The sequence below is a fragment of the Oncorhynchus tshawytscha genome, linkage group LG33, assembly GCF_018296145.1.
Source record: "Oncorhynchus tshawytscha isolate Ot180627B linkage group LG33, Otsh_v2.0, whole genome shotgun sequence".
NCBI classification, from domain to species: Eukaryota; Metazoa; Chordata; class Actinopteri; order Salmoniformes; family Salmonidae; genus Oncorhynchus; species Oncorhynchus tshawytscha.
This window is the reverse complement of record NC_056461.1, coordinates 29,159,183-29,186,547: the sequence shown is the minus strand read 5'-3', so window position 1 is coordinate 29,186,547 and position 27,365 is coordinate 29,159,183. Positions and strand designations below refer to the sequence as shown.

Genomic DNA, 27,365 nt, shown 5'->3' with positions numbered 1-27,365 from the left:
AGAGTGCCCTACCTGCTGCCTCGACTCCCAGAGGGACCAATCAGGCACACACCGGCAGTGTGCCCTCTGCGGCCACAGATGGTGCACGTGAAGGCCCCTCCTCCATCCTCCCTACGCGCAGCCCCTCCCAACTCCATGGGCACCGGAGCGGGCGTGCTGGGAGATGGAACCGACAGAGCCCGCTCAGGACGTCCACGGATGACCAGCAGGTTATCCAACCGGATGGACATATCCACCAGTTGGTCAAAGGTGGTGGTGGCATCCCTGCAGGCCAGCTCCCGTCGGACGTCCTCACGTAAGCTGCATCAATTGTGGTCGATGAGGGCCCTGTCGTTTCATCCTGCTCCGGCGGCCAAGGTCCGGAACTCCAGCGCAAAATCCTGCCCCATCCCCTGCCTCAAATGGATGAGTCGTTCACCCGCCACTCTACGTTCGGGCAGATGGTCAAAGGTGGCCCAGAAACGGCAGGTAAACTCCTCGAAGTGGTCCAACGCCGTGTCTTCCTCTCCCCACACGGTGTTTGCCCACTCCAGAGCTCTCCCCGAGAGGCATGAGACGAGGGCAGATACTCTCTCCCTTCCTGAGGGAGCTGGGTGAACAGTGGCTAGGTATAGGTCTAGTTATAAAAGAAACCCCTGGCACTGTGCGGCCGTCCCATCATACTCCCTGGGAAGGGAGAGACGCATTCCACTGGAGCTGGATCCGGACAGGACGGGTAGAGATAACCCCAGTTGAGCTGGTCGAGGCGCTGGGGAGACTTCCTGTCTCTCCCAGCGGCCCATGGTCTGGACAACGCGATCCATCATGGCACCAAGATGATGTAGCATAGCCGTGTGTTCCTGGACGCGTTCATCAACTCCTCTGACCGGGGTACCTGCTTCTTCTGACTCTATGGTTGGTGTAGGATTCTGTTAGGAGTGTGTATTGGAGGCGCAGTCAGATGCAGGAGAGCAGAGTGTAGTGAACAGGAGCACTTTTTATTCCGGTCAAAATTACAGCACAAAATAACATAAAATGTGCCCAAAACACGGAACATAGGCAAAAAGTAATGCGCATAACAATATCCACAATATCAAAATACACGTAACACAAACAATCTTACACAAAGACATGATGGGAACAGAGGAATAAATACGAAATATGAATTGATTGGGGAATGAAAACCAGGTGTGCAGGGAACAAGACAAAACAAATGGATACATGAAAAATGGAGCGGCGATGGCTAGAAAGCCGGTGATGTCGACCGCCGAATGCCCCCCGAACAATTTCATAAGTGTCAAAGGCTTTTATTGACAATTACATGAAGTTGATGCAAAGAGTCAATATTTGCAGTGTTGACCCTTCTTTTTCAAGACCTCTGAAATCCGCCCTGGCATGCTGTCAATTAACTTCTGGGCCACATCCTGACAAATGGCAGCCCATTCTTTTGTCAGAATTTGTGGGGTTTTGTTTGTCCACCTGCCTCTTAAGGATTGACCACAAGTTCTCAATGGGATTAAGGTCTGGGGAGTTTCCTGACCCAAAATATCAATGTTTTGTTCCCCGAGACACTTAGTTATCACTTTTGCCTTATGGCACGGTGCTCCATCATGCTGGAAAAGGCGTTGTTCGTCACCAAACTGTTCCTGGATGGTTGGGAGAAGTTGTTCTCGGAGGATGTGTTGGTACCGTTCTTTATTCATGGCAGTGTTCTTAGGCAAAATAGTGAGTGAGCCCACTCCCTTGGCTGAGAAGCAACCCCACAAATGAATGGTCTCAGGATGCTTTACTGTTGGCATGACACAGGACTGATGGTAGCGCTCACCTCGTCTCCTCCAGACAAGCTTTTTTTCCGGATGCCCCAAACAATCGGAAAGGGGATTCATCAGAGAAAATGACTTTACCCAAGTCCTCAGCAGTCCAATCCCTGTACCTTTTGTACAATATCAGTCTGTCCCTGTTGTTTTTCCTGGAGAGAAGTGGCTTCTTTGCTGCCTTTCTTGACACCAGGCCATCCTCCAAAAGTCTTTGCCTCACTGTGCATGCAGATGCACCCACACTTGCCTGCTGCCATTCCTGAGCAAGCTCTGTACTGGTGGTGCCCCGATCCTGCAGCAGAATCAACTTTAGGAGACGGTCCTGGCTCTTTCTGGACTTTCTTGGGCGCCCTGAAATCTTCTTCACAACAATTGTACCATTCTCCTTGAAGTTTTTGATAATCCGATAAATAGTTGATTTAGGTGCAATCTTACTGGCAGCAATATCCTTGCCTGTGAAGCCTTTTTGTGCAAAGCAATGATGACGGCACGTGTTCCCTTGCAGATAACCATGGTTGACAGAGGAAGAACAATGGTTCCAAGCACCACCTTCCTTCTGAAGCTTCCAGTCTGTTATTCAAACTCAATCAGCATGACAGAGTGATCTCTAGCCTTGTCCTCATCAACACTCACACCTGTTTTAACGAGAGAATCACTGACATGAAGTTACTGGTCCTTTTGTAGCAGGGCTGAAATGCAGTGAAAATGTTTTTGGGGGATTCAGTTCATTTGCATGGCAGAGAGGGATTTTGCGATTAATTGCAATTAATCTGTTCACTCTTCATAACAATCTGGAGTATATGCAAATTGCCATCATACAAACTGAGGCAGCAGAGTGTGAAAATTAATATTTGTGTTATTCTCAAAACTTTTGCCCACGACTGTACACAAGAAAAGAACCAATAGAAGCTCTCTTCACAACCTAACAGTTAATCAATCTATCAAAAGTATTAATAAAACCCTTTTTGAAAGGTGGGTTAACTTCTTGCCATAGTGCATAAAACAAGAGTAGCTTACGTATTTCTATAGTTGTCCCCAGGCTATTAAGTTGTGTGTCTCACCTCGTCCCTAGGTCAACATAACAGTATACTGTGTTTCCATAATTGGATTAGATCTATGAAATAGTGGGTGCTCATATCCTTCAGATACCAAAAATCTGTGCAAATATGTTGTACAGTATCAACTGAATGAAACTGGCAAACAAATTAAAATCAGTTATGTTTTAAATCAAGAGACCACAAGTAACAGAAAACCAGCAAATCTGTATAAACATGATGCAGTATACTACATATTTAGTTCTGTTCATATACAGGAGTGGGACTTGCTACTGTGGGGCTGCCCTTCATCATACATATCTTCAACAATACTGTCCTCATCTGGGCATGAATTTAGCTCTTCCACAGCTTCAGAGCCACCCTGCCCACTCTTCTGGGAAGGCTTTCCACTAGATATAAGAACATTGTTGCAGTGATTTGCTTCTATTCAGCCACAAGAGCATTAGTGAGGTCGGGCACTGATGTTGGATGATTAGGCCTGGCTAGCAATCGGCGTTCCAATTCATCCAAAAGGTGTTCGATGGGGTTGAGGTCAATGCTCTGTGCACCCCAGGTCAAGTTCTTCCACACCGATCTTCAACAATAATTTCTGTATGAACCTCGCTTTGTGCAGGAGGTGCATTGTCATGCAGAAACAGGGAAAGGCCTTACCCAAACTGTTGCCACAAAGTAGGAAGCACAGAATCATCTAGAATGTCATAGTATGGTGAAACTTATAGATTTCCGTTCACTGGAACTAAGGGGCCTAGCCCGAACCATGAAAAACAGCCCCAGACCATTATTCCACCAAACTTTACAGTTGGCACTATGCATTGGGACAGGTAGGGTACTCCTGGCATCCGCCAAACACAGATTCGAACCTCTCACTGACAGATGGTGAAGCGTGATTCATCACTCCAGAGAACACATTTCCACAGCTCCAGAGTGCAATGGCGGCAAGCTTTACACAAACCCATTTCATGAATCTCCTGACAAACAGTTATTGTGCTGACGTTGCTTACAGAGGTAGTTTGGAACTCGGTAGTGAGTGTTGTAACAGAGGACAGATGATTTTTACGCTCTACTCGCTTCAGCACTCGGCGGTCTTGTTCTGTGAGCAGTTTGCATACACTTAGGTTGGAGTCATTAAAACTCATTTTTCAACCACTCCATAAATTTCTTGTTAACAATCTATAGTTTTGACAAGTTGGTTAGGACATCTACTTTGTGCATGACACAAGTAATTTTTCCAACAATTGTTTACAGATTTTTTCACTTATAATTCATTGTATCACAATTCAAGTGGGTCAGAAGTTTACATACACTAAGTTGACTGTGCCTTTAAACAGCTTGGAAAATTCCAGGAAATTATGTTATGGCTTCTGACAGGCTAATTGATATTATTTGAGTCAATTGGAGGTGTACCTGTGGATGTATTTCAAGCCCTACCTTCAAACTCGGTGCCTCTTTGCTTGACATCATGGGAAAATCTAAATAAATAAGCCAAGACCTCTGAAAAGAAATTGTAGACCTCCACAAGTCTGGTTCATCCTTGGGAGCAATTTCAAAATGCCTGAAGGTACCACATTCATCTGTACAAACAATATTACGCAAGTATAAACACCATGGGACCACGCAGCCGTCACATGGCTCAGGAAGGAGACGCCTTCTGTCTCCTAGAGATGAATGTGCTTTGCTGCGAAAAGTGCAAATCAATCCCAGACCAACAGCAAAGGACCTTGTGAAGATTCTGGAGGAAACAGGTACAAAAACATCTATATCCACAGTAAAACGAGTCCTATATCAACATAACCTGAAAGGCCGCTCAGCAAGGAAGAAGCCACTGCTTCAAAACCGCCATAAAAAAACTAGACTACGGTTTGTAACTGCAAATGGGGACAAAGATCGTATTTTTTTAAGAAATGTCCTCTGGTCTGATGAAACAAAAATAGAACTGTTTGGCCATAATGACCATCGTTATGTTTGGAGGATAAAGGGGAGGCTTGCAAGCCGAAGAACACCATCCCAACCGTGAAGCATGGGGGGTGGCAGCATCATGTTGTGGGGGTGCTTTGCTGCAGGAGGGACTGGTTCACTTCACAAAATAGATGGAATATGAGGTAGGAAAATGATGTGGATGTATTGAAGCAACATCTCAAGACATCAGTCAGGAAGTTAAAGCTTGGTCGCAAATGGGTCTTCCAAATGGACAATTACCCCAAGCATACTTCCAAAGTTGTGGCAAAATGGCTTAAGGACAACAAAGTCAAGGTATTGGAGTGGCCATCCCATAGAAAATTTGTGGGCAGAACTGAAAAAGCGTGTGCGAGCAAGGAGGCCTACAAACCTGACTCAATTACACCAGCTCTGTCAGGAGGAATGGGTCAAAATTCACCCAACTTATTGTAGGAAGCTTGTGGAAGGCTACTCGAAACGTTTGACCCAAGTTAATTGGCGTCCCGCTAGCGGCACACCTCTATAACATCCGGTGAAATTGCAGAGAGCCAAATTAAATTGACAGAAATAGTCATATTTAACATTCATGAAAATACAAAGTGTCAGACATCAAAATAAAGCTTAACTTCTTGATAATCCAGTCGCAGTGTCAGATTTCAAAAAGGCTTTACGGCAAAAGCATACCATGCGATTATCTGAGGACAGCGCACCGCTTACAAAAGCATACAAACATTTAAGCTAAGTAGAGGAGTCACAAAAGTCAGAAATAGCGATCAAATTAATCACTTACCTTTGATCTTCATCTGGTTGCACTCACAAGAGTCCCTGTTACACAATAAATGTTTGTTTTGTTCGATAAAGTTCCTCTTTATGTCCCAAAAAGTCTGTTTTGTTGGCGCGTTTTGTTCAGTAATCTACTGGCTCAAAGGCGGTCACAATAGGCAGACGAATACATCCTAATAGTACCGGTAAAGTTCGTCGAAACATGTCAAACGATGTTTATAATTAAATCATCAGGTAGTCTATTGTCTAAATAATCTATAATATTTCAACTGGACAATAGAAAGGAATCACAAAGGAAAAACAACGAACGGCAAGCAATCATTCACGCGCGCAAAACAGCTCTGGTTCATTCTACAGTCCACTTCCTCATTTTTCAGAATACAAGCCTGAAACAATGTCTAAAGACTGTTGACAACTAGTCGAAGCTATAGGAACTGCAATCTGGGTCCTAACCCATAACATGGGTTCTGGGTCCTAACCCATAACATGGGTTAGGACCCAGAAAGAGGTACATTTGAAAAAAAGAGGTAAATTTGACCCTGTTATGGAAAATCATCTCAGCAAAATTAAAGATGGAGAGAAACATGCTCATTACCTTGGGAAGCACACACAGAATGAGCTGATACAGATTGTGAGTGACAAGATTCTGGAAGCAATAGTGACTCAAGTAAGAGACTCAAAGTACTTCTCCATTATCTTGGACTGTACACCTGACATTCGTCACCAGGAGCAAATGTCCATTCATCTAAGAAGCGTGGCTTTAAAGGGAAAGCCAGAGATCAAGGAGCACTTCCTCAGCTTTGTGAATGTTGAGGTTACAACAGGCCTGAATCTGTCCACTGCCATCTTAGATAAGCTGAACGAGCTGAAGATTCCATTTGAAGATTGCAGAGGGCAAGCTTATAATGGGGCCAACATGAAGGGCAAGCACCAAGGAGTACAAGCCAGAGTGCAAAAAAAATCCCAGAGCTGTGTTGGGTCCCATGTGGAGCACATACTCTAAACCTTGTCATTGCAGATGCTGCCAAATCTTCAAAAGATGCAGATGGGTTTTATGGGCATGTGCAAAAGCTCTTCACCTTCTTTTCAGCTGGCACACAAAGATGGAGTGTTTTGAAGAAACACGTGAACATAACCGTGAAGTCATGGAGTGACACAAGATGGGAGAGTAGGCTCCAAAGTGTTCATGCAATCAGATATCAGGCTTCTGAGGTTAAGGAGGCATTACTGGAAGTCAGACAGATGATCAACGATCCTGTGGCCAAAGTGGAGGCACAAGCACTCCCTCACTACATACCATCGGTTGGCCCAGACAGCAGCCAAAAGCATTTGTGAAGAAATTAATGTGGAGGCTGTTCTGAAAAAGAAGAGACTGAGAAACAGCAAGAGGCATTTCAGCTATGAGGCTCCTGATGAACCCGTGACTGATGCACTGAAAACCCTTGAAGTCAACTACTTCAACATTGTGGTCGACTCTGCTGTGACATCCGTGGATGAGAGATCTGAAACACTCAACCAGGTGAAAAGCAAATATGGAGTGCTGCTGAACTTCAGCACTGCCTCAGTGAATCTTTAAAGGCTCACTGCATGGAAGTTAAACACTCTAACCTTCAGAGATGACTGTGACATCAGTGGAATGGATCTGGTACACAAGATTCAGAATTTACCTAATCTGCCATCAGATAAGATGACTGCCTTTGAACTGCTTTCCTTTCTCTGTGAGAAAAACCTGGAGGAACTCTATCCTAATCTTTGGAAAGCCCTAGGAATTGCAGGCACCCCACCAGTAACAGTAGCATCGGCAGAGAGGAGCTTTTCAAAATAAAAGCTCATCAAAAGCTACCTGAGGTCTTCCATGTCACAGGAACGTTTGAGTGGTATGGCCATCATGAGCATAAATCATGACGTGGCGAAACACATGTCTTATGATGACATCATTGATGATTTTGCCTCAAGAAAGTGCAGAAGAGGAATATTTTGATGGTAAGATTTTAATTTAAACATTCAAATGTTTACACACTTAGTAACATTTAAGATTGTGTGGCAGAAGTGAATTTGTGTAAATGACTGCTTAACTAACTATGTGACATACGTTCTCAATTTCTTCCAGACAGTCCAGATAGACTGGTGCCCATGCTGATGCTGAAAATGCCCCGGCTATGGAGGGAACCAAAGTTAATCATACAGCTGTATAGGTTTAATTTGACTATTTTGAGACATATAGCTGCAGCCATAGCCTATAGGCTTATGTTTACATAGTATAGACAAAGCTAATTGTATAATATTGTGAGGAATGGACTAACTACAAGGCAGAAGAGCCAAAGCTCAGTGTTATATTTTATTATTTTTTACATTCTATATTTTCTACAATTTCTTGTTAATGTTAAGTGAATACTATCTTATGATTATATTTTTTAAAAATACTATATTCAATAAATATTGTTTGTTTATACCTCGTTCTGTAGAGGTCAACTTATTCTTAGACCGACAGATGGAGCAAACTGTTCTAAAGGAGGGAGGATTGTAGTGGGAGCCCTGGGGTGTCAGGTGTGACTGTGTGGCAATGGCAAATGGTTTACATGGCTCACAGGTCAGGTTGGAGGGCCCCTTAGCAGAATTTTGCTTAGGGCCCCAGGGAGGTCAGGACCAGCTCTGCTCATGTGGGATACAGCATTTATTTATATGTTTCAACATTCTCTTATAAACAAACTTTTCCAGGAATTTTAAGAAATTGGGCGATAATTTGTAAAAGATCTTGGATCCCCAGATTGATGAAGGTCGATAATTTTGGAAATGTTCAAATCTCTAGGAACAATACCAGTTTGCATAGATTTCTTGAAGATACACAGTACCTGTCAAAAGTTTGTGGTTAACGGCGCTGTACTGCAGCGCCAGCTGTGCCGCCAGAGACTCTGGGTTCGCGCCCAGGCTCTGTCATAACCGGCCGCGACCGGGAGGTCCGTGGGGCAACGCACAATTGGCATAACGTCGTCCGGGTTAGGGAGGGCTTGGCCGGTAGGGATATCCTTGTCTCATCGCGCACCAGCGACTCCTGTGGCGGCCCGGGCGCAGTGCGCGCTAACCAAGGTTGCCAGGTGCACGGTGTTTCCTCCGACACATTGGTGTGGCTGGCTTCCGCGTTGGATGCGTGCTGTGTTAAGAAGCAGTGCGGCTTGGTTGGGTTGTGTATCGGAGGACGCATGACTTTCAACCTTCGTCTCTCCCGAGCCCGTACGGGAGTTGTAGCGATGAGACAAGATAGTAGCTACTAACAATTGGATACCACGAAATTGGGGAGAAAAAGGGGGTAAAATTTTTAAATAAAAATAAAAGTTTGGACAAACCTACTCCTTCAATGGTTTTTCTTTATTTGTACTATTTTCCACATTGTAGAATAGTAGTGACGACATCAAAACTATGAAATAACACATATGGAATAATGTAGTAACCAAAAAAGTGTAAACAAATCAAAATATATTATATATTTGAGATTCTTCACAGTAGCCACCATTTGCCTTGATTACATATTTTCACACTATTAACATTCTCTCAACCAGCATCATGAGGTAGTCACCTGGAATTCATTTCAATTAACAGGTGTGCCTTGTTAAAAGTTCATTTGTGGAATTTATTTCCTTCTTAATGCGTTTGTGTTGTGTTGTAACAGGGTAGGGTTGGTATACAGAAGATAGCCCCATTTGGTAAAAAAACAAGTCCATATTATGACAAGAACAGCTCGAATAAACAAAGAGAAATGACAGTCCATCATTACTTAAAGACATGAGGGTTAGACAACCTGGAAAATGTCAATAACTTTGAACCTTTCTTCAAGTGCAGAGGTAAAAACCATCCAGCGCTATGATGAAACAAGACTCAGGGTTACCTCTGCTGCAGGGGATAAGTTCATTATTATTTATCTTCATATGGCTGCAGGGGCAGTATTGAGTAGCTTGGATGAAAAGGTGTCCATTGTAAACGGCCAGCTCCTCAGTCTCAGTTGCTAACATATGCATATTATTAGTAGTATTGGATAAAAAAACACTCTAACGTTTCCAAAACTGTCAAACTATTGTCTGTGAGTATAACAGAACTGATGGTCATCCTGTCTGGGTTGGTGCCCCCCCTTGGGTTGTGCCATGGCGGAGATCTTTGTGGGCTATACTCAGCCTTGTCTCAGGATGGTAAATTGGTGGTTGAAGATATCCCTCTAGTGGTGTGGGGGCTGTGCTTTGGCAAAGTGGGTGGGGTTATGTCCTTCCTGTTTGGCCCTGTCCGGTGGTGTCCTCAGATGGGGCCACAGTGTCTCCTGACCCCTCCTGTCTCAGCCTCCAGTATTTATGCTGCAGTAGTTTATGTGTCGGGGGGCTAGGGTCAGTTTGTTATATCTGGAGTACCTCTCCTGTCCTATTCGGTGTCATGTGTGAATATAAGTGTGCGTTCTCTAATTCTCTCTTTCTCTCTCTCTCTCGGAGGACCTGAGCCCTAGGACAATGCCCCAGGACTACCTGACATGATGACTCCTTGCTGTCCCCAGTCCACCTGACCGTGCTGCTGCTCCAGTTTCAACTGTTCTGCCTTATTATTATACGACCATGCTGGTCATTTATGAACATTTGAACATCTTGGCCATGTTCTGTTATAATCTCCACCCGGCACAGCCAGAAGAGGACTGGCCACCCCACATAGCCTGGTTCCTCTCTAGGTTTCTTCCTAGGTCTTGGCCTTTCTAGGGAGTTTTTCCTAGCCACCGTGCTTCTACACCTGCATTGCTTGCTGTTTGGGGTTTAAGGCTGGGTTTCTGTACAGCACTTTGAGATATCAGCTGATGTACGAAGGGCTATATAAATAAATTTGATTTGATTTGAACTGATATTGCATGCAAAACCCTGAGGAAAATCAAAGCAGGAAGTGGCTTCTATTTTGAAAACTCCATGTTCCATAGCCTCCCTTTGCTGGATTTAAAGGGATATGAACCAGATTATTTTTCCTATCGCTTCCTCAAGGTGTCAACAGTCTTCAGACATAGTTTCAGGCTTTTATTTGGAAAAATGAGCCAGAACGATAACATCGCGTCAAGTGGTCACATGAGTTTTGCTTGTGCAACAGAATTTGGACAGCCATTGTTTTCCCCTCTCCTACTGTGAAAGACATTTGCGGTTGATATATTATCGATTATATATTTTAAAAACAACCTGAGGATGGATTATAAAAAACGTTTGACATGTTTCTGTGGACATAATGGAAACTATTTGGAATTTTCGTCTGCATTGTCGTGACCGCTCTTTCCTGAACATAACGCGACAAACAAACAGGCATTTTGGATATAAAAATCATCTTTATGGAACAAACGGAACATTTGTTGTGTAACTGGGAGTCTAGTGAGTGAAAACATCCGAAGATCATCAAAGGTAAAGGATTAATTTGATTTCTTTCCTGATTTTCGTAACCGAGCTACCTGATGCTAAGTGTACTTAATGTTTTATCGTGCGATCGATAAACTTACACAAACGCTTGGATTGCTTTCGCTGTAAAGCATCAATTCAAAATCTGAGACGACAGGTGGATTAACAAAAGGCTAAGCTGTGTTTTCCTATATTGCACTTGTGATTTCATGAATTTAAATATTTATAGTAATATTTATTGTATGTAGCGCTACGCTATTCAGCGGTTGTCACTTATCCCGATAGGGGGATTGCAGCCATAACAGGTTATTTTATATTTAACCTTTTTAACTAGGCAATTCGGTTAAAGAACTAATTCTTATTTACAATGACGGCCTACACTGGCCAAATGTGAGCAACCCTACGGAACTCCCAATCACAACCAGTTGAGATACAGCCTGGAATCGAACCAGGGTGTCTGTAGTGATGCCTCAAGCACTGAGATGCAGTGCCTTAGACAGCTACGCCACTTGGGACCACATTAGAGTTACCAGCCTCAGAAATCTGCAATTAACTGCATCTCAGATTGTAGCCCAAATAAATGTTTCACAGAGTGCAAGTAACAGACACATCTCAACATCAACTGTTCAGAGGAGACTGCGTGAGACAGTCCTTCGTGGTTGAATTGCTGCAAAGAAACCACTACTAACGGACACCAGTAAGAAGAAGAGACTTGCTTGGGCCAAGAAGCAGGAGCAATGGACATTAGACCGATGGAAATCTGTCCTTTCGTCTGATGAGTCCAAATTGGAGATTTTTGGTTCCAGACGCAGAGTAGGTGAACGGATGATCTCCACACGTGTGGTTCCCACGTGAAGCATGGAGTAGGAGATGTGATGGTGTGGGAGTTCTTTGCTGGTGACACTGTCAGTCATTTATTTAGAATTCAAGGCACACTTAACCAGCATGGCAACCACAGAATTCTGCAGCAACATGCCATCGCATCTGGTTTGCGCTTAGTGGGACTATCATTTGTTTTTCAACAGGACAATGACCCAAAACACACCTACAGGCTGTGTGAGGGCTATTTGACCAAGAAGGAGAGTGATGGAGTGCTGCATTAGATCACCCGACCTCAACCCAATTGAGATGGTTTGGATGAGTTGAACCTCAGAGTGAAGGAAAAGCAGCAAACATGTGCTCAGTATATGTGGGAACTCCTTCAAGACTGTTGAAAAAGCATTCCAGTTGACTACCTCATGAAGCTGGTTGAGAGAATGCCAATAGTGTGCAAATTTGTCCAAAGGGTGGTTACTTTGAGAAACCAGTCAGTATTTAGTGTGACTATTATTTGCCTCATACAACGCAACACATCTCCTTCACATAGAGTTGATCAGGCTGTTGATTTTGTGCTGTGGAATGTTGTCCCAATGCTCAATGGGTAACATGCTCAATGGGTGACATGTCTGGTGAGTATGCAGGCTATGGAAGAACTGGGACATTTTCAGCTTCCAGGAATTGTGCACAGAGCCTTGCAACGTGGGGCTGTGGTCAGCATTCAACACCATAGTACTCTCCAAGCTCATCATTAAGCTTGAGGCCCTGGGTCTCAACCCTGCCTTGTGCAATTGGGTCCTTGACTTACTGACAGGCCACCCCCAGGTGGTGAATGTAGGAAACAACATCTCCACTTTGCTGATCCTCTACAATGGGGCCCCACAAGTGTGCGTTCTCAGCCCCCTCCTGTACTCCCAGTTCACCCATGACTGCATGACCATGCACTCAATCATCAAGTTTGCAGACAACACAACAGTAGTGGGCTTGATTACCAACAACGACAAGACAGCCTACAGGGAGGAGGTGAGGGCACTCGGAGTGTGGTGTCAAAAAAACAACCTCTCACTCAACGTCAACAAAACAAAGGAGATGATTGTGGACTTCAGAAAACAGCAGAAGGAGCACCCCCATATCCACATCGACGGGACAGCAGTGGAAAAGGTGACAAGTTTTAAGTTCCTCGGCATACACATGACCGACAAACTGAAATGGTCCAACCACACAGACAGTGTGTTTGAAGAAGGCGCAACAGTGCCTCTCCAACCTCAGGAGGCTGAAGAAGTTTGGTTTGTCACCTAAAATCCTCACAAACTTTTACAGATGCACAATTGAGAGCACCCTGTCGGACTGTATCACTGCCTGGTACGGAAACTGCACCTCCCACAACCACAAGGCTCTCCAGAAGGTAGTGCGATTTGCACAATGAATCACCAGAGATAAACTACCTGCCCTCCAGGTCACCTACAGCACCCAATGTCACAGGTAGGCCAAAAAGATCATCAAGGACAACAACCACCCGAGCCACTGCCTGTTCACCCCACTACCATCCAGAAGGCGAGATCAGTACAGGTGCATCAAAGCTGGGCCCGAGAGACTGAAAAACAGCTTCTATCAGCAGCCATCACTAACACAGAGAGGATTTTGCTTACATACAGTCGCGAAATCATTGGCCATTTCAATGAATGGATCACTAGTCACTTTAATAATGCCACTTTAATAATGTTAACCTGGTGTGTCAGATTTTAAAAAAGCTTTACGGTGAAAGCAAACCATGCAATTATGTGAGGACAGCTCTCAACAGACAAAACATTACAAACAGCTAGCAGCAAAGTAGATTGGTCACGAAAGTCATAAAAGCAATAAAATGAATCGCTTACCTTTGATGATCTTCTTATATTTGCACTCACGAGACTCCCAGTTACACAATAAATGTTTGTTTTGTTCCTTAAAGAGTCTCTTTATATCCAAAAACCTCCATTTGGTAGGCTCGTTTTGTTTAGTAATCCACAGGCTTGTGCAGGTCGCGACGGGCAGACGAAAATTCCAAATAGTATCCGTAAAGTTCGTAGAAACATGTCAAACATTTTTTATAATTAATTCTCAGGTTGTTTTTACAATAAATAATAGATAATATTTCAACCGGATGGTAAACTTTTCAATACAAGAGAGAAAGAAAAGGTCTCGCTCCAGTGGCGCGCGTATGAACAAATCTAAGGACATCTGGCTATCCACTGACGCGATGTGATCATTCTTGTAAATTTTTTCAGAATAAAAGCCTGAAACTATGTCTAAAGACTGCTCACACCCTGTGGAAGCCATGGGGAAAGGAATCTGGTTGATATCCCTTTAAATGGAAGATTGCAATGGAACAGAGTAGTTTCAGAAAAACAGCACTTCCTGGTTGGATTTTCCTCAGGTTTTCGCCTACAATATCAGTTCTGTTATACCCAAAGACAATATTTTGACAGTTTTGGAAACTTGTTTTCTATCCTAATCTGCCAATTATATGCATATTCTAGCTTCTGGGCCTGAGAAATAGGCAGTTTACTTTGGGAATGCTTTATATCCAAACATCAAAATACTGCCCCCTTGCTTCAAGAGGTTTAACAAACTCACTCCCTGAACTTTCTTCCAGACTCTCATCGCACATCATTACAGAATGACGCCTCACCAAAGGGAAGTATCAGGGATTTGTTTTGTTTTTGTGTTGGAGGTGATGTCGGGTCCGGGTGTCAGGACCAAGGCAACCAAGGAGGTCTCAGTCGGCTCATCAGGCTCTCACTCCTCAGCCGGTTCGTCAGATTTCTGCGCCTCAGCCGAGGCGACCGGTACGCTCCTGATCCCCGGGATCGTCCCTGTGGTTGGTCGTCCTGCCGCTGGAGCCAAATGCGCCGGGGAGGAGGTACTGTCACGTATGCTCTCGCTCCGGCGCTCTAGGTTGCCATGCTCCTGTGCCTCAGCTGGATCGACAGGTTCCTGCACCTTAGCAGAGGTGTCCGCTCCTGATCCTCGGGATCGTCATCAATCAACGACGATCCCGAGGATCAGGCTGGAGCCGCACGTCAGGGAGGGGGTACTGTCACGTGTGCTCCCTCTCCGGCCTCTAGGTCACCAGGCTGCTCGTTAAGGCGCACACCTGTAACCATCGTTACAGGCATTAGCGCAATATGACACTCACCTGGACTCCATCACCTCCTCCACCTGCTTTACCTGCCCTGTATATGTCACTCCCCTTGGTTCCTTCACCAGGCATCATTGTTTCTGTTTCAGTTTCATGTCTGTGCATTGTTCGTGTTTCTTGTTTTGGATTATGTTGCCTTTTTTCATTAACTACCTCACTCCCTGAACTTGCTTTCCGACTCTCAGCGCACATCGTTACAAACACACTCCCCGTCTCTTGTCATGAGCTGTCAGGTTGTTACCGAGAACCACATACCGGATTTTTAACAGGGTCGTTAGCATTAGAAAAAATACAATTTCTTGCCCAGACGTAGCTCAATATCTAGGCATCGGATAAGAACGAGACTACAGCATCCATAAAGTGACCATTAGACTTGCCACCTTTCGGACTGAATACTTCTGTAGGGGCATGTCATGTTCTGACCTTTGATTTCCTTTGTTTTGTATTTATTTAGTATGGTCAGGGCGTGAGTTGGGTGGGCAGTCTATGTTTGATTTTCTATGATTTGGGATTTCTATGTTTCGGCCTAGTATGGTTCTCAATCAGAGGCAGGTGTCATTAGTTGTCTCTGATTGAGAATCATACTTAGGTAGCCTGGGTTGCACTGTTTGTTTGTGGGTGATTGTCTATGTTGATGGCTTGTTTCAGCGCAGCTCGCATTAGCTTCACGGTTGTTATTTTGTTTACTGTTTTTGTATAGTGTTCAGTGTTTTCTTTATTAAAATTCATGATGAGCACATATCACGCCGCATTTTGGTCCTCCGATCCTTCTCGCCTCTCCTCTTCAGATGAAGAGGAGGACGACCGTGACAGAATCACCCACCAACCAAGGACCAAGCGGCGTGGTAAAAGACAGCGACGGCAGCAGCAGCAGCAGCAGCAACAACAGCGGCCGGCATCACAGGACTCCTGGACATGGGAGGAGATACTGAACGGAGAGGGACCCTGGGCACAGGCTGGGGAATATCGCCGCCCCAAAGCAGAGCTGGAGGCAGCGAAAGCTGAGCGGCGGCGATATGAGGAGGCAGCACGGCAGTGCGACAGGTATGAGAGGCAGCCCCAAAAAAATATTTTGGGGGGCAGACGAGGTGTGGTACTAAGCCAGGTAGCAGACCTGAGCTCACTCCTCGTGCTTATTATAAGCAGCGCATTACTGGTCAGGCACCGTATTATGCGGTTAAGTGCACGGTGTCGCCAGTACGTGCCCATAGCCCGGTGCGCTATAGGGCAGCCCCCCAAAAGTGTCATGCGGGCATTGAGCCAGGGCGTATGGTGCCTGCTCAGCGGGTCTGGTCGCTGGTACGCAGTTTTGGTCCAGGGTATCCTGTGCCGGCTCTGCGTGCTGTGTCTCCGGGGCGCTGGGAGGGTGCAGTGCGTCCTCTGCCTGCGCTCCGCTCGTGCCGGGCAAATGTGGGAGGGGAGCCTAAGGGAGAGGTGCATGTAGTAAGCACTAGATCTCCCGTGCTTACCCACAGCCCGGTTCAACCTGTGCCTGCACTCTGGAGGGTCCGGGCTAGAGTAGTTGTCCAGCCTGGGGAAGTGGTGCCAAGGTTGCGCACCAGAGCTCCAGTGCTCCCCCACAGCCCGGTCCTTCAGGTGCCTCCTCCTAACACCAAGCCTCTTGAAGGTCTCCCCAGCCTGGTGGTTCCTGTGGCAGCCCCACGCACCAGGCTGTCTCTCTGTCTCCTCCCTGCAGGTGGTCCTGTCTCTCCGGTGCTGCTGCCGCAGTCTCCCGCCTGTCCGGCGCTGCTGCCGCAGTCTCCCGCCTGTCCGGCGCTGCTGCCGCAGTCTCCCGCCTGTCCGGCGCTGCTGCCGCAGTCTCCCGCCTGTCCGGCGCTGCTGCCGCAGTCTCCCGCCTGTCCGGCGCTGCTGCCGCAGTCTCCCGCCTGTCCGGCGCTGCTGCCGCAGTCTCCCGCCTACTGTTTTTGTATAGTGTTCAGTGTTTTCTTTATTAAAATTCATGATGAGCACATATCACGCCGCATTTTGGTCCTCCGATCCTTCTCGCCTCTCCTCTTCAGATGAAGAGGAGGACGACCGTGACAGGGCAGCAGTTTTGATTAAATAAAAAATGTATTGCTCTCACATGCTAATTTCTGTCCAATAAGAACCAACAATGTGCTACCTTTTTGTATCATTTCTGACAATGCTAACATCTTTTCAGCCGACTCTAAGAGTTCTAAACTGGACCAAAGCATTTGGGTTGTGCAGTAATAGCACTGGTAGCTAGCTAACACCAGTCGGATGAGAGGCAAGCTACAAGCAAAGGAAGCTAACTATATTTTGCTATGGAAGGTTTTTCACATGGCTGAAGTCATCTGTGTAAACTGTTGGCCTTGACTCTTAAGTGTAATCAGAGCACAAGCAAGTAAGATAGTGAATGTCATTGGCTGCTATAGCCAGCTAGCTACAAACCAACAAGGCTGTACGGACAGATCGCGATGCACAACTCAATGTTGACAATATCTCCAACATTCTTCCACAAAGCACAGCTAAGTAAGTTCACATTTTGGGAAATGTGTGCTGAATGATTAACACAGTGTCAAGTTACTGCTGTGTACCGGAGTCCTCCTAGCTAGCTATCTAGCTAACACCCAGTGTCCATCACTCCTGCCTGCTGAACACCTTCCCTCGCCATTGTCATAAGAACTGCGGGAAAGTTGAGCCCGACTGGTTGGTGCAAAGGACAATATCTACCAGTGGCTATCGTTAGCTAGCTACCTATACCGCTTGCTGTGCACCAGAGTCCTAGCCAGCAACCAGTGTCCTTTGCTAACGCCTGCCCTCATTAACAGAACTGAGGGAAACCATTGCCTTGAGGGGCAAAGGAAACCATCGAACGTTGTCCCTAGCTACCGGTGTTGTTGCCCCTGACTCTTCTGTGGAGTTTATCAGTAGCAATTTCATACATTTTCATACTTTTTTGTACTGGTCCTTCGTTGTAATCAAACCCACAACCCTGGTGTTGCAAGCACCATGCTCTACCAACTGAGCCACATGGGATGTTGGCATCCAACATTATAGCGCATTACCGCCACCTACTGCACTGGAACGCTCATGAATTTTCTGTTGCCATTTGTCATTATTGTGTATTTTTACTTTACTTGTATTACTGTGTTATACTGTATAATAATGTTGCAGAATAATTTTGCATAATCACCTTCCGGTGTAAAACTACGTTTTAAGTGAGAAGTAGGCACTGGTCTGAAGCCGGAAAAGAGAGGAATTTGGACACCTACTAACCCAAAAAAATGATTTTATGAAAGAAAAAAAATCTCAAAGAGATGTATTGCTAAATAAAAAAGGTTTAAGTAAATACATACAGGCATCACATTACTACAAGACAAAACAGCTCGCTCAATCAAGCATGGTGGCTTGTTTTCAGATAACAAAAAAAAACTTGAAAGGGTAGTGGAATGGGATTAGTGTCAGGTATGAAGAATCCAATACTCTAACTTGTCTGGGGTACAAATGTTTGAGAAGGTTTGAATCCTAAGAAACCTGCATGCACATTGTTTGAAGTAATAGACCAACATAGCTACTGTAGTAGGTCAAAGCTGTGGGCTGAAAAACCTTTGTAGAGCACAAAATGTTGTGTTTTTAATACACACATTGTGATGGAAACTCAAAACAGACTTAATATATTTTAAACGTTAGCATGACTAGGATTAGTGTGTGCACTTACAAATTAAAAAAGGTCAGCACGCACATGAATATGATTTGCAATTGAAGCTTCTATTGAATATGATTGGCAATAGAAGCTTCAATTGAAAATCATGTTCAAATGAGTTCTGGCCTTTTGCCATTTTTTATATGATCGATACAATTGTTCCAAGCACCCACATTACTTGTTTATACAAGAGGATTTAGAGTTGAGCATCTTATCTGTCTTTACTTAGTGTGTGTACTTACCTCTACATTTTTCATTAGTCAAAATACTCTTTCCTAACCTGTTGATTGGAACTGGGCAAAGAGGTCACTTGTATAGTAGTGTTGGTGTTGGCAGAACATAGGGCATGTTCTAGACCTCACATTGGATGAAGTGCCATTTATTGTCTTGCTTGTTTGTTGGGGTGTGTTAATCCTCGGCTTTAATGCCTGTCTGATTAACATAGATTACAATGGACTTGATGGATGGTCTCTGTGGTGCTGAGTTTGTTTTGGTTCCCAACAGCTATAGTACATTGAATTGAGCTGTGCATTACTACTGTTCCTGTGCCTTCATCTCATTCAGAAGATACAATAGACAAAACTCCAAAAGAAATACAGTATATTAGAATGTTTACCTGGGATGATTTTCTAACACTTGAACAATACACTGTGCTCATATTTGCTTACATAACATTTTACCAGTGTATTTTGTCTTTGCAGGAATCTCAAGTCATGATTGGCCAGCAGCAGCTTCTCCTCCTGTGGGCATGGACATTGCTGGTGGCAGCGCTGTACCCAGGTGCCCTATGCAAACTTGAGGTGGATTCAGGGGCTGGGGAAAGAATGTACAGGGATTTTATTTTATACCTTTATTTAACTCGGCAGGTCAGTTAAGAACAAATTCTTATTTTCAATGACGGGCTACCAAAAGGCAGAAGGCCTCCTGCGGGGACGTGGACTGGGATTAAAAATACATGTCATTAAAATATAGGACAAAACACAGATCACGACAAGAGAGACAACACAACTCTACATAAAGAGAGAGCTAAGACAACAACATCAGCAGCACAACATGGTAGCAAAACATGAGGCAAAGCGCCCACCTCCAAGAGCGGTGGCTCCTCCAGACAGGGGCTGAAGATGGCAGGGGCAGCAGCCGCCGGGGCACTGGGTGAAGCTGCCATTGAATACGGGCTGGGGTCACTCGGTAAACCAAGACATGGCAACGGGGGGTGTGGGTATGGCTACGACGCATTCTCATCTGAGGAGGACCAGAGATTCTACAATCCTGGCGCCGCTACAGAAACGCTGCTGGCCCCGGACATGGCCCCATGAGTAACATCCTCCTCACACTGGGATCAATGGTACCATTCATTTTTTGGGGACTGGATAAGGGGAATCTGGTCATAGAATCTACTTCCTAGGAAATTATTTATCTGAATTACTGGTCCAAAAGACCAGTGAGTGGACTTCAAAACTATTTTAAATAAGTCCTGATCTTGTTGTCCTTTGGCATAGGCCCACCACCACCTTTACAAAGCTATACTCATTGGAACGTCATTACGGATGGGGGCTCCTATCTTATTGTGTTGTAAAATCATGTGTCACTTGTTACTGTCAAAATGGACTGTGCTAGATCCTTTTTCAGCTTCATCCACTGTAATAACTGGATGAACTAAGGTAGGAGGCTGCAAACAATACATGTTCCTATTAACATCTACTTTGCTGTGATTTTGCTAATGTTATTACTCATATTTGGCCATGGCAATAAATGTGTGATTATTCACTAGCTTTTATATCTGCAAATAGCAAACATTTGTTTTTGTAACCCATATTAAAGTAATATCAACCAATTGAATATTATTTTCTATGGATTTGGTAATATGGGATTCTTCATAATACTTGCTTACCTACTCTGGTCCACTAATAAAATATATATTTGTGTGTGTGTGTGTCACGCCCTGACCTTAGAGAGACGTTTTATTTCTCTATTTGGTTAGGTCAGGGTGCGATTTGGGGTGGGCATTCTATGTTGTTTGTTTCTATGTTTTGGCCGGGTATGGTTCTCAATCAGGGACAAATGTCTATCGTTGTCTCTGATTGGTAATCATACTTAGGCAGCCTTTTTTCCTTTTGGTGGTTGTGGGTAGTTGTCTTCATTTGTGCATGTAAAGCCTTAAGGAACTTCACAGTCGTTTTTTGTTGTATTATTGTTTTGTTTGACATTGACATTTGACATTTGCAAAATAAAGAAAAATGTACACTCACCACGCTGCACCTTGGTCCATTCCATACGACGATCGTGACAGTGTGTGTTGCTTTATTACGTTCATTATGATGCATGTGACAGTAGTTACGTTCAGGACCATGGATAAGTAAAGAGACAACATGGATAAGTAAAGGGGAGCAGTAAATATGAAATAAAAAGTGTTTCCCCTCTACATTTGGATTCAAAGAAATAATAAAAGAATGTAAGGAAAACTCACAACATAGTACTTTCAAATATAAGCCTTGTGTACAAGGCTTCTGCGAAGAGAAAACATGATTTTATTTTAAAAGTATCCCAGAAACACAAAAACTGGTTTTGATTTAATAATAGGGCCCTAGTTCACAAAAAAATACATGTTTTTGTGTATGAGATGAGTTGAGATCTTTGTGTTCTGTTGTAAAGATAGCTTAAGGATCATTTAATAGACAGTAACGGGAATTGTAATGCTGCCAACTTGCAGGCAGAAACCCTGTCTGTTCGATTTTCTCACACTGTAGTGACTGTTCTGTAACAATTTCCCTTGAGGCAATTAGACTCCTAGCAACAGATGTGTCTCTAAAAGCTTCAATGTGCTCTGTGAGATTGTCACTGTAACTGCCCTCATGTTTTCTAAAAGAGAGAATGGCCGATCATGTGATATATTTTGTTTTTATTCATTCTGTACCTTGAAAATGGAAGAAGACTTTTGCGATATTTAAATGCCAAGTAATATTCACCATTTAGTTCTAGCATGGCAAAGGGGTTATTTTAAATTTCCAAAACACATTAAACCAATGCATGTTTTATGTTCATCACTAAATACATGCTTGGGAAAAAAGGAAAAGAAGAGTCGTTTATATCCATTCGGCAAGATAAATAAGTGCACTTCTGATAACCAGGGGACAGGAGGAAACGGAGAGGGAGACTAGATGGGGAGGTAGAGAGGTATGGGACAAGAGAGAACTAAAGAAAAATAGGAACAGGCAACTTTTAAAACCAAATGCTGAAGACCACATAAGATGGACTCTTTACAGTACACATATAAATATCACAGGAGTATAATGTACTGTTTAGTTCACCAAAAAATATTCTGAGCAAATTGATTTCCAGCTAATATCTGGCATACAGGCGACAATGCTTTATGTACTTCATGTGGAACCACACTGGCAAAAAGACACTGAATACCCAGAGTCAGATGATAGTTGCCTCATCACATAATAACACATGCCTTTACAATTGGCTAAAATTTAAATTGGTTAGTGCCTACGTACAACCTGATAGATATCCAGAGTCAATATTAAGCTTTATACTGTATGTACTTGTAGTGTTTGTGTGTTAGTGTTTTATACAGAGATATCGTAATAGATGCAGAGATACAATATTAAAGCATCATGCATTTGCCATGACCTGAACAAATTAGTGTTTTGCAGAACAAAATACAGTGATCAACAGAGTATTCTACCAGAAACTGCTCTAAAAAAAATGCAATGAAAAACTAATTGCAATAGAAACGAAGTCTAGAAGTACTACAGCGAAGATCCAAATTGACAGATCAGTGCAAATGTTAGAGACACAAATGAGATGGGCCAATATACAAACAGTAAAACTATGTTTAAGCTCAAATGGTACCATAAAATGTGGAGGAAATGGACCTTATCGTGCACCCGTGTCCCTGGAAGTTATTTTCCACTTGCTTCCTTACCATCATGACCACTGATAAGTGAAAGTACTGGTTATATCTCCACCTTACTTAATTAACGTATCCGTACAAGATATCAGTGGCATGATGAGAAAGGGGGACTATGAAATTAAGCTATTCCAGACAACTGGGACACACCTACTATATGTCTCAGTGTAGTAGAAGAGTGCTGCTCAGGACCATGAGGAGACTGGTTATCAGCTGTAGCAGCCCCTGACCGAGGGGGTTGCTGCGACTGTTCAGATTTTTGTTGTTGTTGTTGTTGTTGCCGCTGCTGCGTTCGGCTGTCTGCTTCTCTAGGAAGCGCTCTGAGTGGTTTATGTACAGCTCCACACACTTCCGGTTCTTCAGCTGCTCCACCAATGCAGGGTAACCAATCTCTTCAATGCTCACTGTGGGGCCATCAGCCTCTTCCTTACCCTCTCCAGCTATCTCGCCAGGGGCAGGGGTGAGAGGCTTCACTTTGTCTGTTCCCTCCTGGTTGCTAGCTGGACTGCTGTTCCCCACCTCAGGAGTGATGGGCATGCTCTGGCTGTTGGCTCCCTGAGGGTTGTTCTTCTGGTTGTTAGGTGTGGCCTGGGAGTCTCTGCCCTGGTCCTGCAGAAGGTCATTCCTCTTCATGCAGGTATCCATGAAGCTGTCGTAGGACTCTGCCCGTGGAGGTACTTTGTAGGTGTAGTCCCGGCCATAGTCGTTTTCGTCTGTGGAGCGTTCGCCATATTTTCTGTACATGTAGTTGTTGTAGGACTGCTCTTCCTGAGGGTTGCGGAAGTTGAAGTTTGGACGAGGGAAACGCCCAAGGCCATAGCCAATCGCCATCCCTGCCACGGCCCCAACCCCTGCAGCCATAAAAGCCTTCTTAGCAAACCCCTTGGACTGAGTAGAGGGGTACTGCCCCATTCCCTGAACTGAACGTGAGAAGGGAGAGCCACCTCCCATACCTCCGTGCCCACCTCCATAACCATAGCCTCCACCATAGCGGGGACTGAGGATCTTATTGTTTGGGTTCCAGTTGGGTTGGTAACCTCCTCCCATCCCTCCACCAGGGTGGCCCCCTGCCTGCCCCCAGCCAGTATTTCCCCCTCTTACTGGGTAACCTCCAGCAGGGTAACCTCCGGCTGGGTATCCCGGATTGACTCCTCCTCTCCCTGGGTTCTGATTGGGGTAGCCTCCTGCTGCAGGATAACCACCCGCGGCGGGGTAACCTCCAGCTGCTGGGTTCTGGTTAGGATATCCCCCAGGATTTGCCCGGCCTGGATACTGCTGGTTGGGATAGCCACCTGCTGCAGGATAGCCACCAGCGGCTGGGTAACCACCAGCTGCAGGGTTCTGGTTTGGATATCCCCCAGGATTGGCTCTGCCTGGATATTGCTGGTTGGGATAACCACCTGCTGCAGGATAGCCACCAGCGGCTGGGTAACCTCCAGCTGCAGGATTCTGGTTTGGATATCCCCCAGGATTGGCTCTGCCTGGATACTGCTGGTTGGGGTAGCCACCTGCAGCAGGATAGCCACCAGCAGCAGGGTTTTGGTTAGGATATCCTCCTTGGTTGGTTCCCCGGCCTGGATACTGCTGGTTGGGGTTTCCACCTGCTGCAGGGTATCCACCAGCTGGGTTCTGATTGGTACCTCTCCCTGGATAACTACCTCCTGCTGGGTACGGGTTGGGGTTCCTATTGGGGCTTTGGGGTTGTCTAGGGTAGCTTCCCGTCTGTGTGTTTGATGTTTTCGACGGCTTTTTTTCTGAGCCCCTGTTGCTGGATGATGTCTTTTTGCTGCTGCTGCTGCCACTTCTCTTGGCCCATGTAGAGTCAGTATGAAGCAGAACCAGGAGGACAAGAGACACCAGGGCCAGCTCACACAGCTTTCCCATGATGACTGCCCTGGGGGGAAAATATGGTGATGTCATTAACAGTAAGTACTTGGACTTGGTCCAATCGTTTTTCTGAAGCCTCATCTAATTATTCCTGTTTACTTAAATCTGAGCTAACCCTCTCATGTCACTGACACTCCTGTCACGGACTGTAGAATTTATTTGCTTAATTCGTTTTCTGGATATCAAGTATAAGCCAACGCCTACCATATTATGTTCTGGAAGATTATCCTTAAAAGTAGCCTAACAGAAAATACATGTAACATAATATTATTAGGGATAAGATTTTCCCTGAATGTTCAATACGCTGTATAGAATTCCAGAAAATTCCAGCAGTTAGTCCTATATTTTGTAGCTTTTATTTCGGCCAATCAGTAAACTAAACATAATAAAGAAAATAGGCTACCACGGTGGAATAAAAGACAACACATATCCAGGGGCAGCTTGGATGTTTTATGAAAAATAAAAGGCTACATATAACTAGACGTGAAGGCAAATTAGGCTATATGCGCAGTTCTATTTTTCAGAACCGGACCCGTTATTCGCATAAATGTAATGGTCTTATTCAATAAAATGGCGCTCTAGCACTCTCACGCAGAACAGCCCGGGCTGTATGGCCACCTGATACCCCTTTACAACTAATGTGAATATCGTAAAATAACCTACCGTTGGAGATTCGAGACGATTTTGTTCCTGTAGAAAGGTTGTATTTTTCATCCGTTTCACTGTTATGGTTCTGTGTCGTTCGCTCACTGCTTTCAATCGGAGGGGAGGGGTTCCTATTTATCATGGATCACCGAACATGAGTGACGTAGCCAGGCTAGCCTCTCATCATAGCAATCCTAGCTAAAACAACACATTTTCTTACCTTACAAAAATAAATTGAACTATATTTTAAGACAATTAAATACTCTACCAACAAAAAAGCTGTTATAATTACAAATGTGTATGTCCCATAAAGTCCTTGTGTAATGTGATATTGTACCCCCTAGCCCAATTGTCCTTTGTATATACTTGTGTTCCCCTATTTACTTTTGTATTGGTTTGTTAATCATATAATATTTTTTCACGTTTTTTGTCACGTGTACTCGTAGTCTACAGTGAAATGCCTTTCTTGCTTGCTCTTTCTCAGCAATTCAGTACTAACGTTACTATAAAATATAAATAAACAAGTCAATTAGAACAAAAACACACGAGATAGAAATAAGAACACGAGAAAGTAAGTAAGTCATAGATAGGCTATACAGGATAACGCATTCTGTATATAACACATTCTGTCCCTTTAATAAGCTATTTCATTAATACTTTATTTTGTCCAAATTTAGGCTAGGCTAATCAATCGATTTGAAATTGAACGCTTGTAATGGGAATTTATGCGCAAATCCCATTCACTTCCAATGGATGATTCAGCTCAAATCCAATGGATTTAACTGTATCGTGTATGTGTGTCATACAACCTGAAGTAATGGAAAATCATAATTTTCAACTGCTTTGGGATATAATTGCTTGGATAACCTTATTTACTATTATGTATTGATTTACTTTTCACTGTTTATGTGATGCGCACTGAACAGAACGGGATAATTATCACTGAATTATCACAGTGAATTATTGTAACGTTTGTTTATGTGTCAATTAAACACGTAAGGGGTGGGTTGCCAACTGGCGATTTGACACGGAAATAAAATGTAATTTATTCATTCACAGTAGAACCCAATACAACTGCGTATGGTTCTTTCTGTGGCCTCATTGTCTAGGTTGTGGACACCAGATGGCGACAAATGGATATATAATGCATACTTTTTGTGCTCGATGAATTATTCCCAGGTCATACATGGAGTTGGGGAAATAAAAATGTTTTGATGAACTGTACAAACATATTGACAGAAGTCGCTTGAAGTGTGTATTTTGTGCCTGATAAGACAATGAGGCCTTTTGTTATATTTTGCAATCCAAACTACTCTGTGAAGTAGTTAGGCCTAAAATGAATCATGCAAAACAGTGAAATAAGCATAGAGCGAGATTTATGCAGTCAGTTGAAAGAGCATTTTTCCATATCTGTAGGCTGTGGATGAAGTACTGATGTGTAGACTAGAGCAGGGGTTCCCAATGTGGGGTCCGTGGACCCCCAGGGGGGTACTGGAAGGGGCTCCATGGCCAGATTTCAATGTATTCATCAATGCCACAAACCTGGGACATTGAAGAGCACCATATGAACTATTAATTGCTATCGAAGAGCACACAGATTCTTCTGCTTTTCCATTTTAGGAATTAGACCAGCACAAAAAACACATGTAAAACAGCATATTGTGATTTTTGGTGGGTGAGTTACAAATGGAGAAAGAACTGGATGTGTAAGAAAGAAAGAAAGAAAGAAAGAAAGAAAGAAAGATACTTAAATTCACACAACACTGGATAAGACAGGAGAAATACTCCAGATATAACAGACTGACCCTAGCCCCCGACACATTAACTATTGCAGCAAAAATACTGGAGGCTGAGACAGAAGGGGTCGGGAGACACTGTGGACCCGTCCGACAATCCCCTGGACAGGGACAAAAAGGCAGGATATAACCCCACCCACTTTGCCAAAGCACACCACTAGAGGGATATCTCCAACCATCAAGTTACCAGCCTGAGACAAGGCTAAGTATAGCCCACGAAGATCTCCCCCATGAGGGTGCGCCAACCCGGATAGGAAGATCACGCCAGTGACTCAACCCACTCAAGTGACGCACCCCTCCTAGGGATGGCATGGAAGAGCACAAGTAAGCCAGTGACACAGCCCCTGTAATAGGGTTTGAGGCAGAGAATCCCAGTGGAGAGAGGGGAACCGGCCAGGCAGAGACAGCAAGGGCGGTTCGTTGCTCCAGTGCCTTTCCTTTCAACTTCACACTCCTGGGCCAGACTACACTCAATCATAGGAC

The 27,365-nt window shown here is 44.3% G+C and overlaps 1 protein-coding gene across 2 annotated transcripts; it reads right to left on the bottom strand.

The window, feature by feature from the left end:
• Window positions 1–21,520: 21,520 nt before the first annotated feature.
• prnpb (prion protein b) lies at window positions 21,521–25,243 on the bottom strand. Of its 2 annotated transcripts, none has more exons than XM_024397662.2 (2): window positions 25,105–25,243; window positions 21,521–24,443 (listed from the first exon to the last, which is right to left on the bottom strand). In XM_024397662.2, exons 1-2 carry the CDS (start codon window positions 25,226–25,228, stop codon window positions 22,717–22,719), a joined length of 1,851 nt encoding a protein of 616 aa, XP_024253430.1. In that variant the 5' UTR covers window positions 25,229–25,243; the 3' UTR covers window positions 21,521–22,716. The 2 variants fall into 2 exon arrangements, with proteins under 2 accessions (XP_024253430.1, XP_024253431.1); XM_024397663.2 differs by having other exon boundaries at window positions 21,521–24,448; window positions 25,105–25,240.
• Between the last annotated feature and the right edge of the window lie 2,122 nt (window positions 25,244–27,365).

Bases quoted from the DNA above. Each gene is read 5' to 3' on its own strand.
- prnpb (XM_024397662.2), bottom strand. From the start codon at position 25,228: ATGATAAATAGGAACCCCTCCCCTCCGATTGAAAGCAGTGAGCGAACG. The intron at 24,444-25,104 runs GTAGGTTATTTT...CCCCCAGGGCAG, and splicing joins ATCGTCTCGAATCTCCAACG to TCATCATGGGAAAGCTGTGT.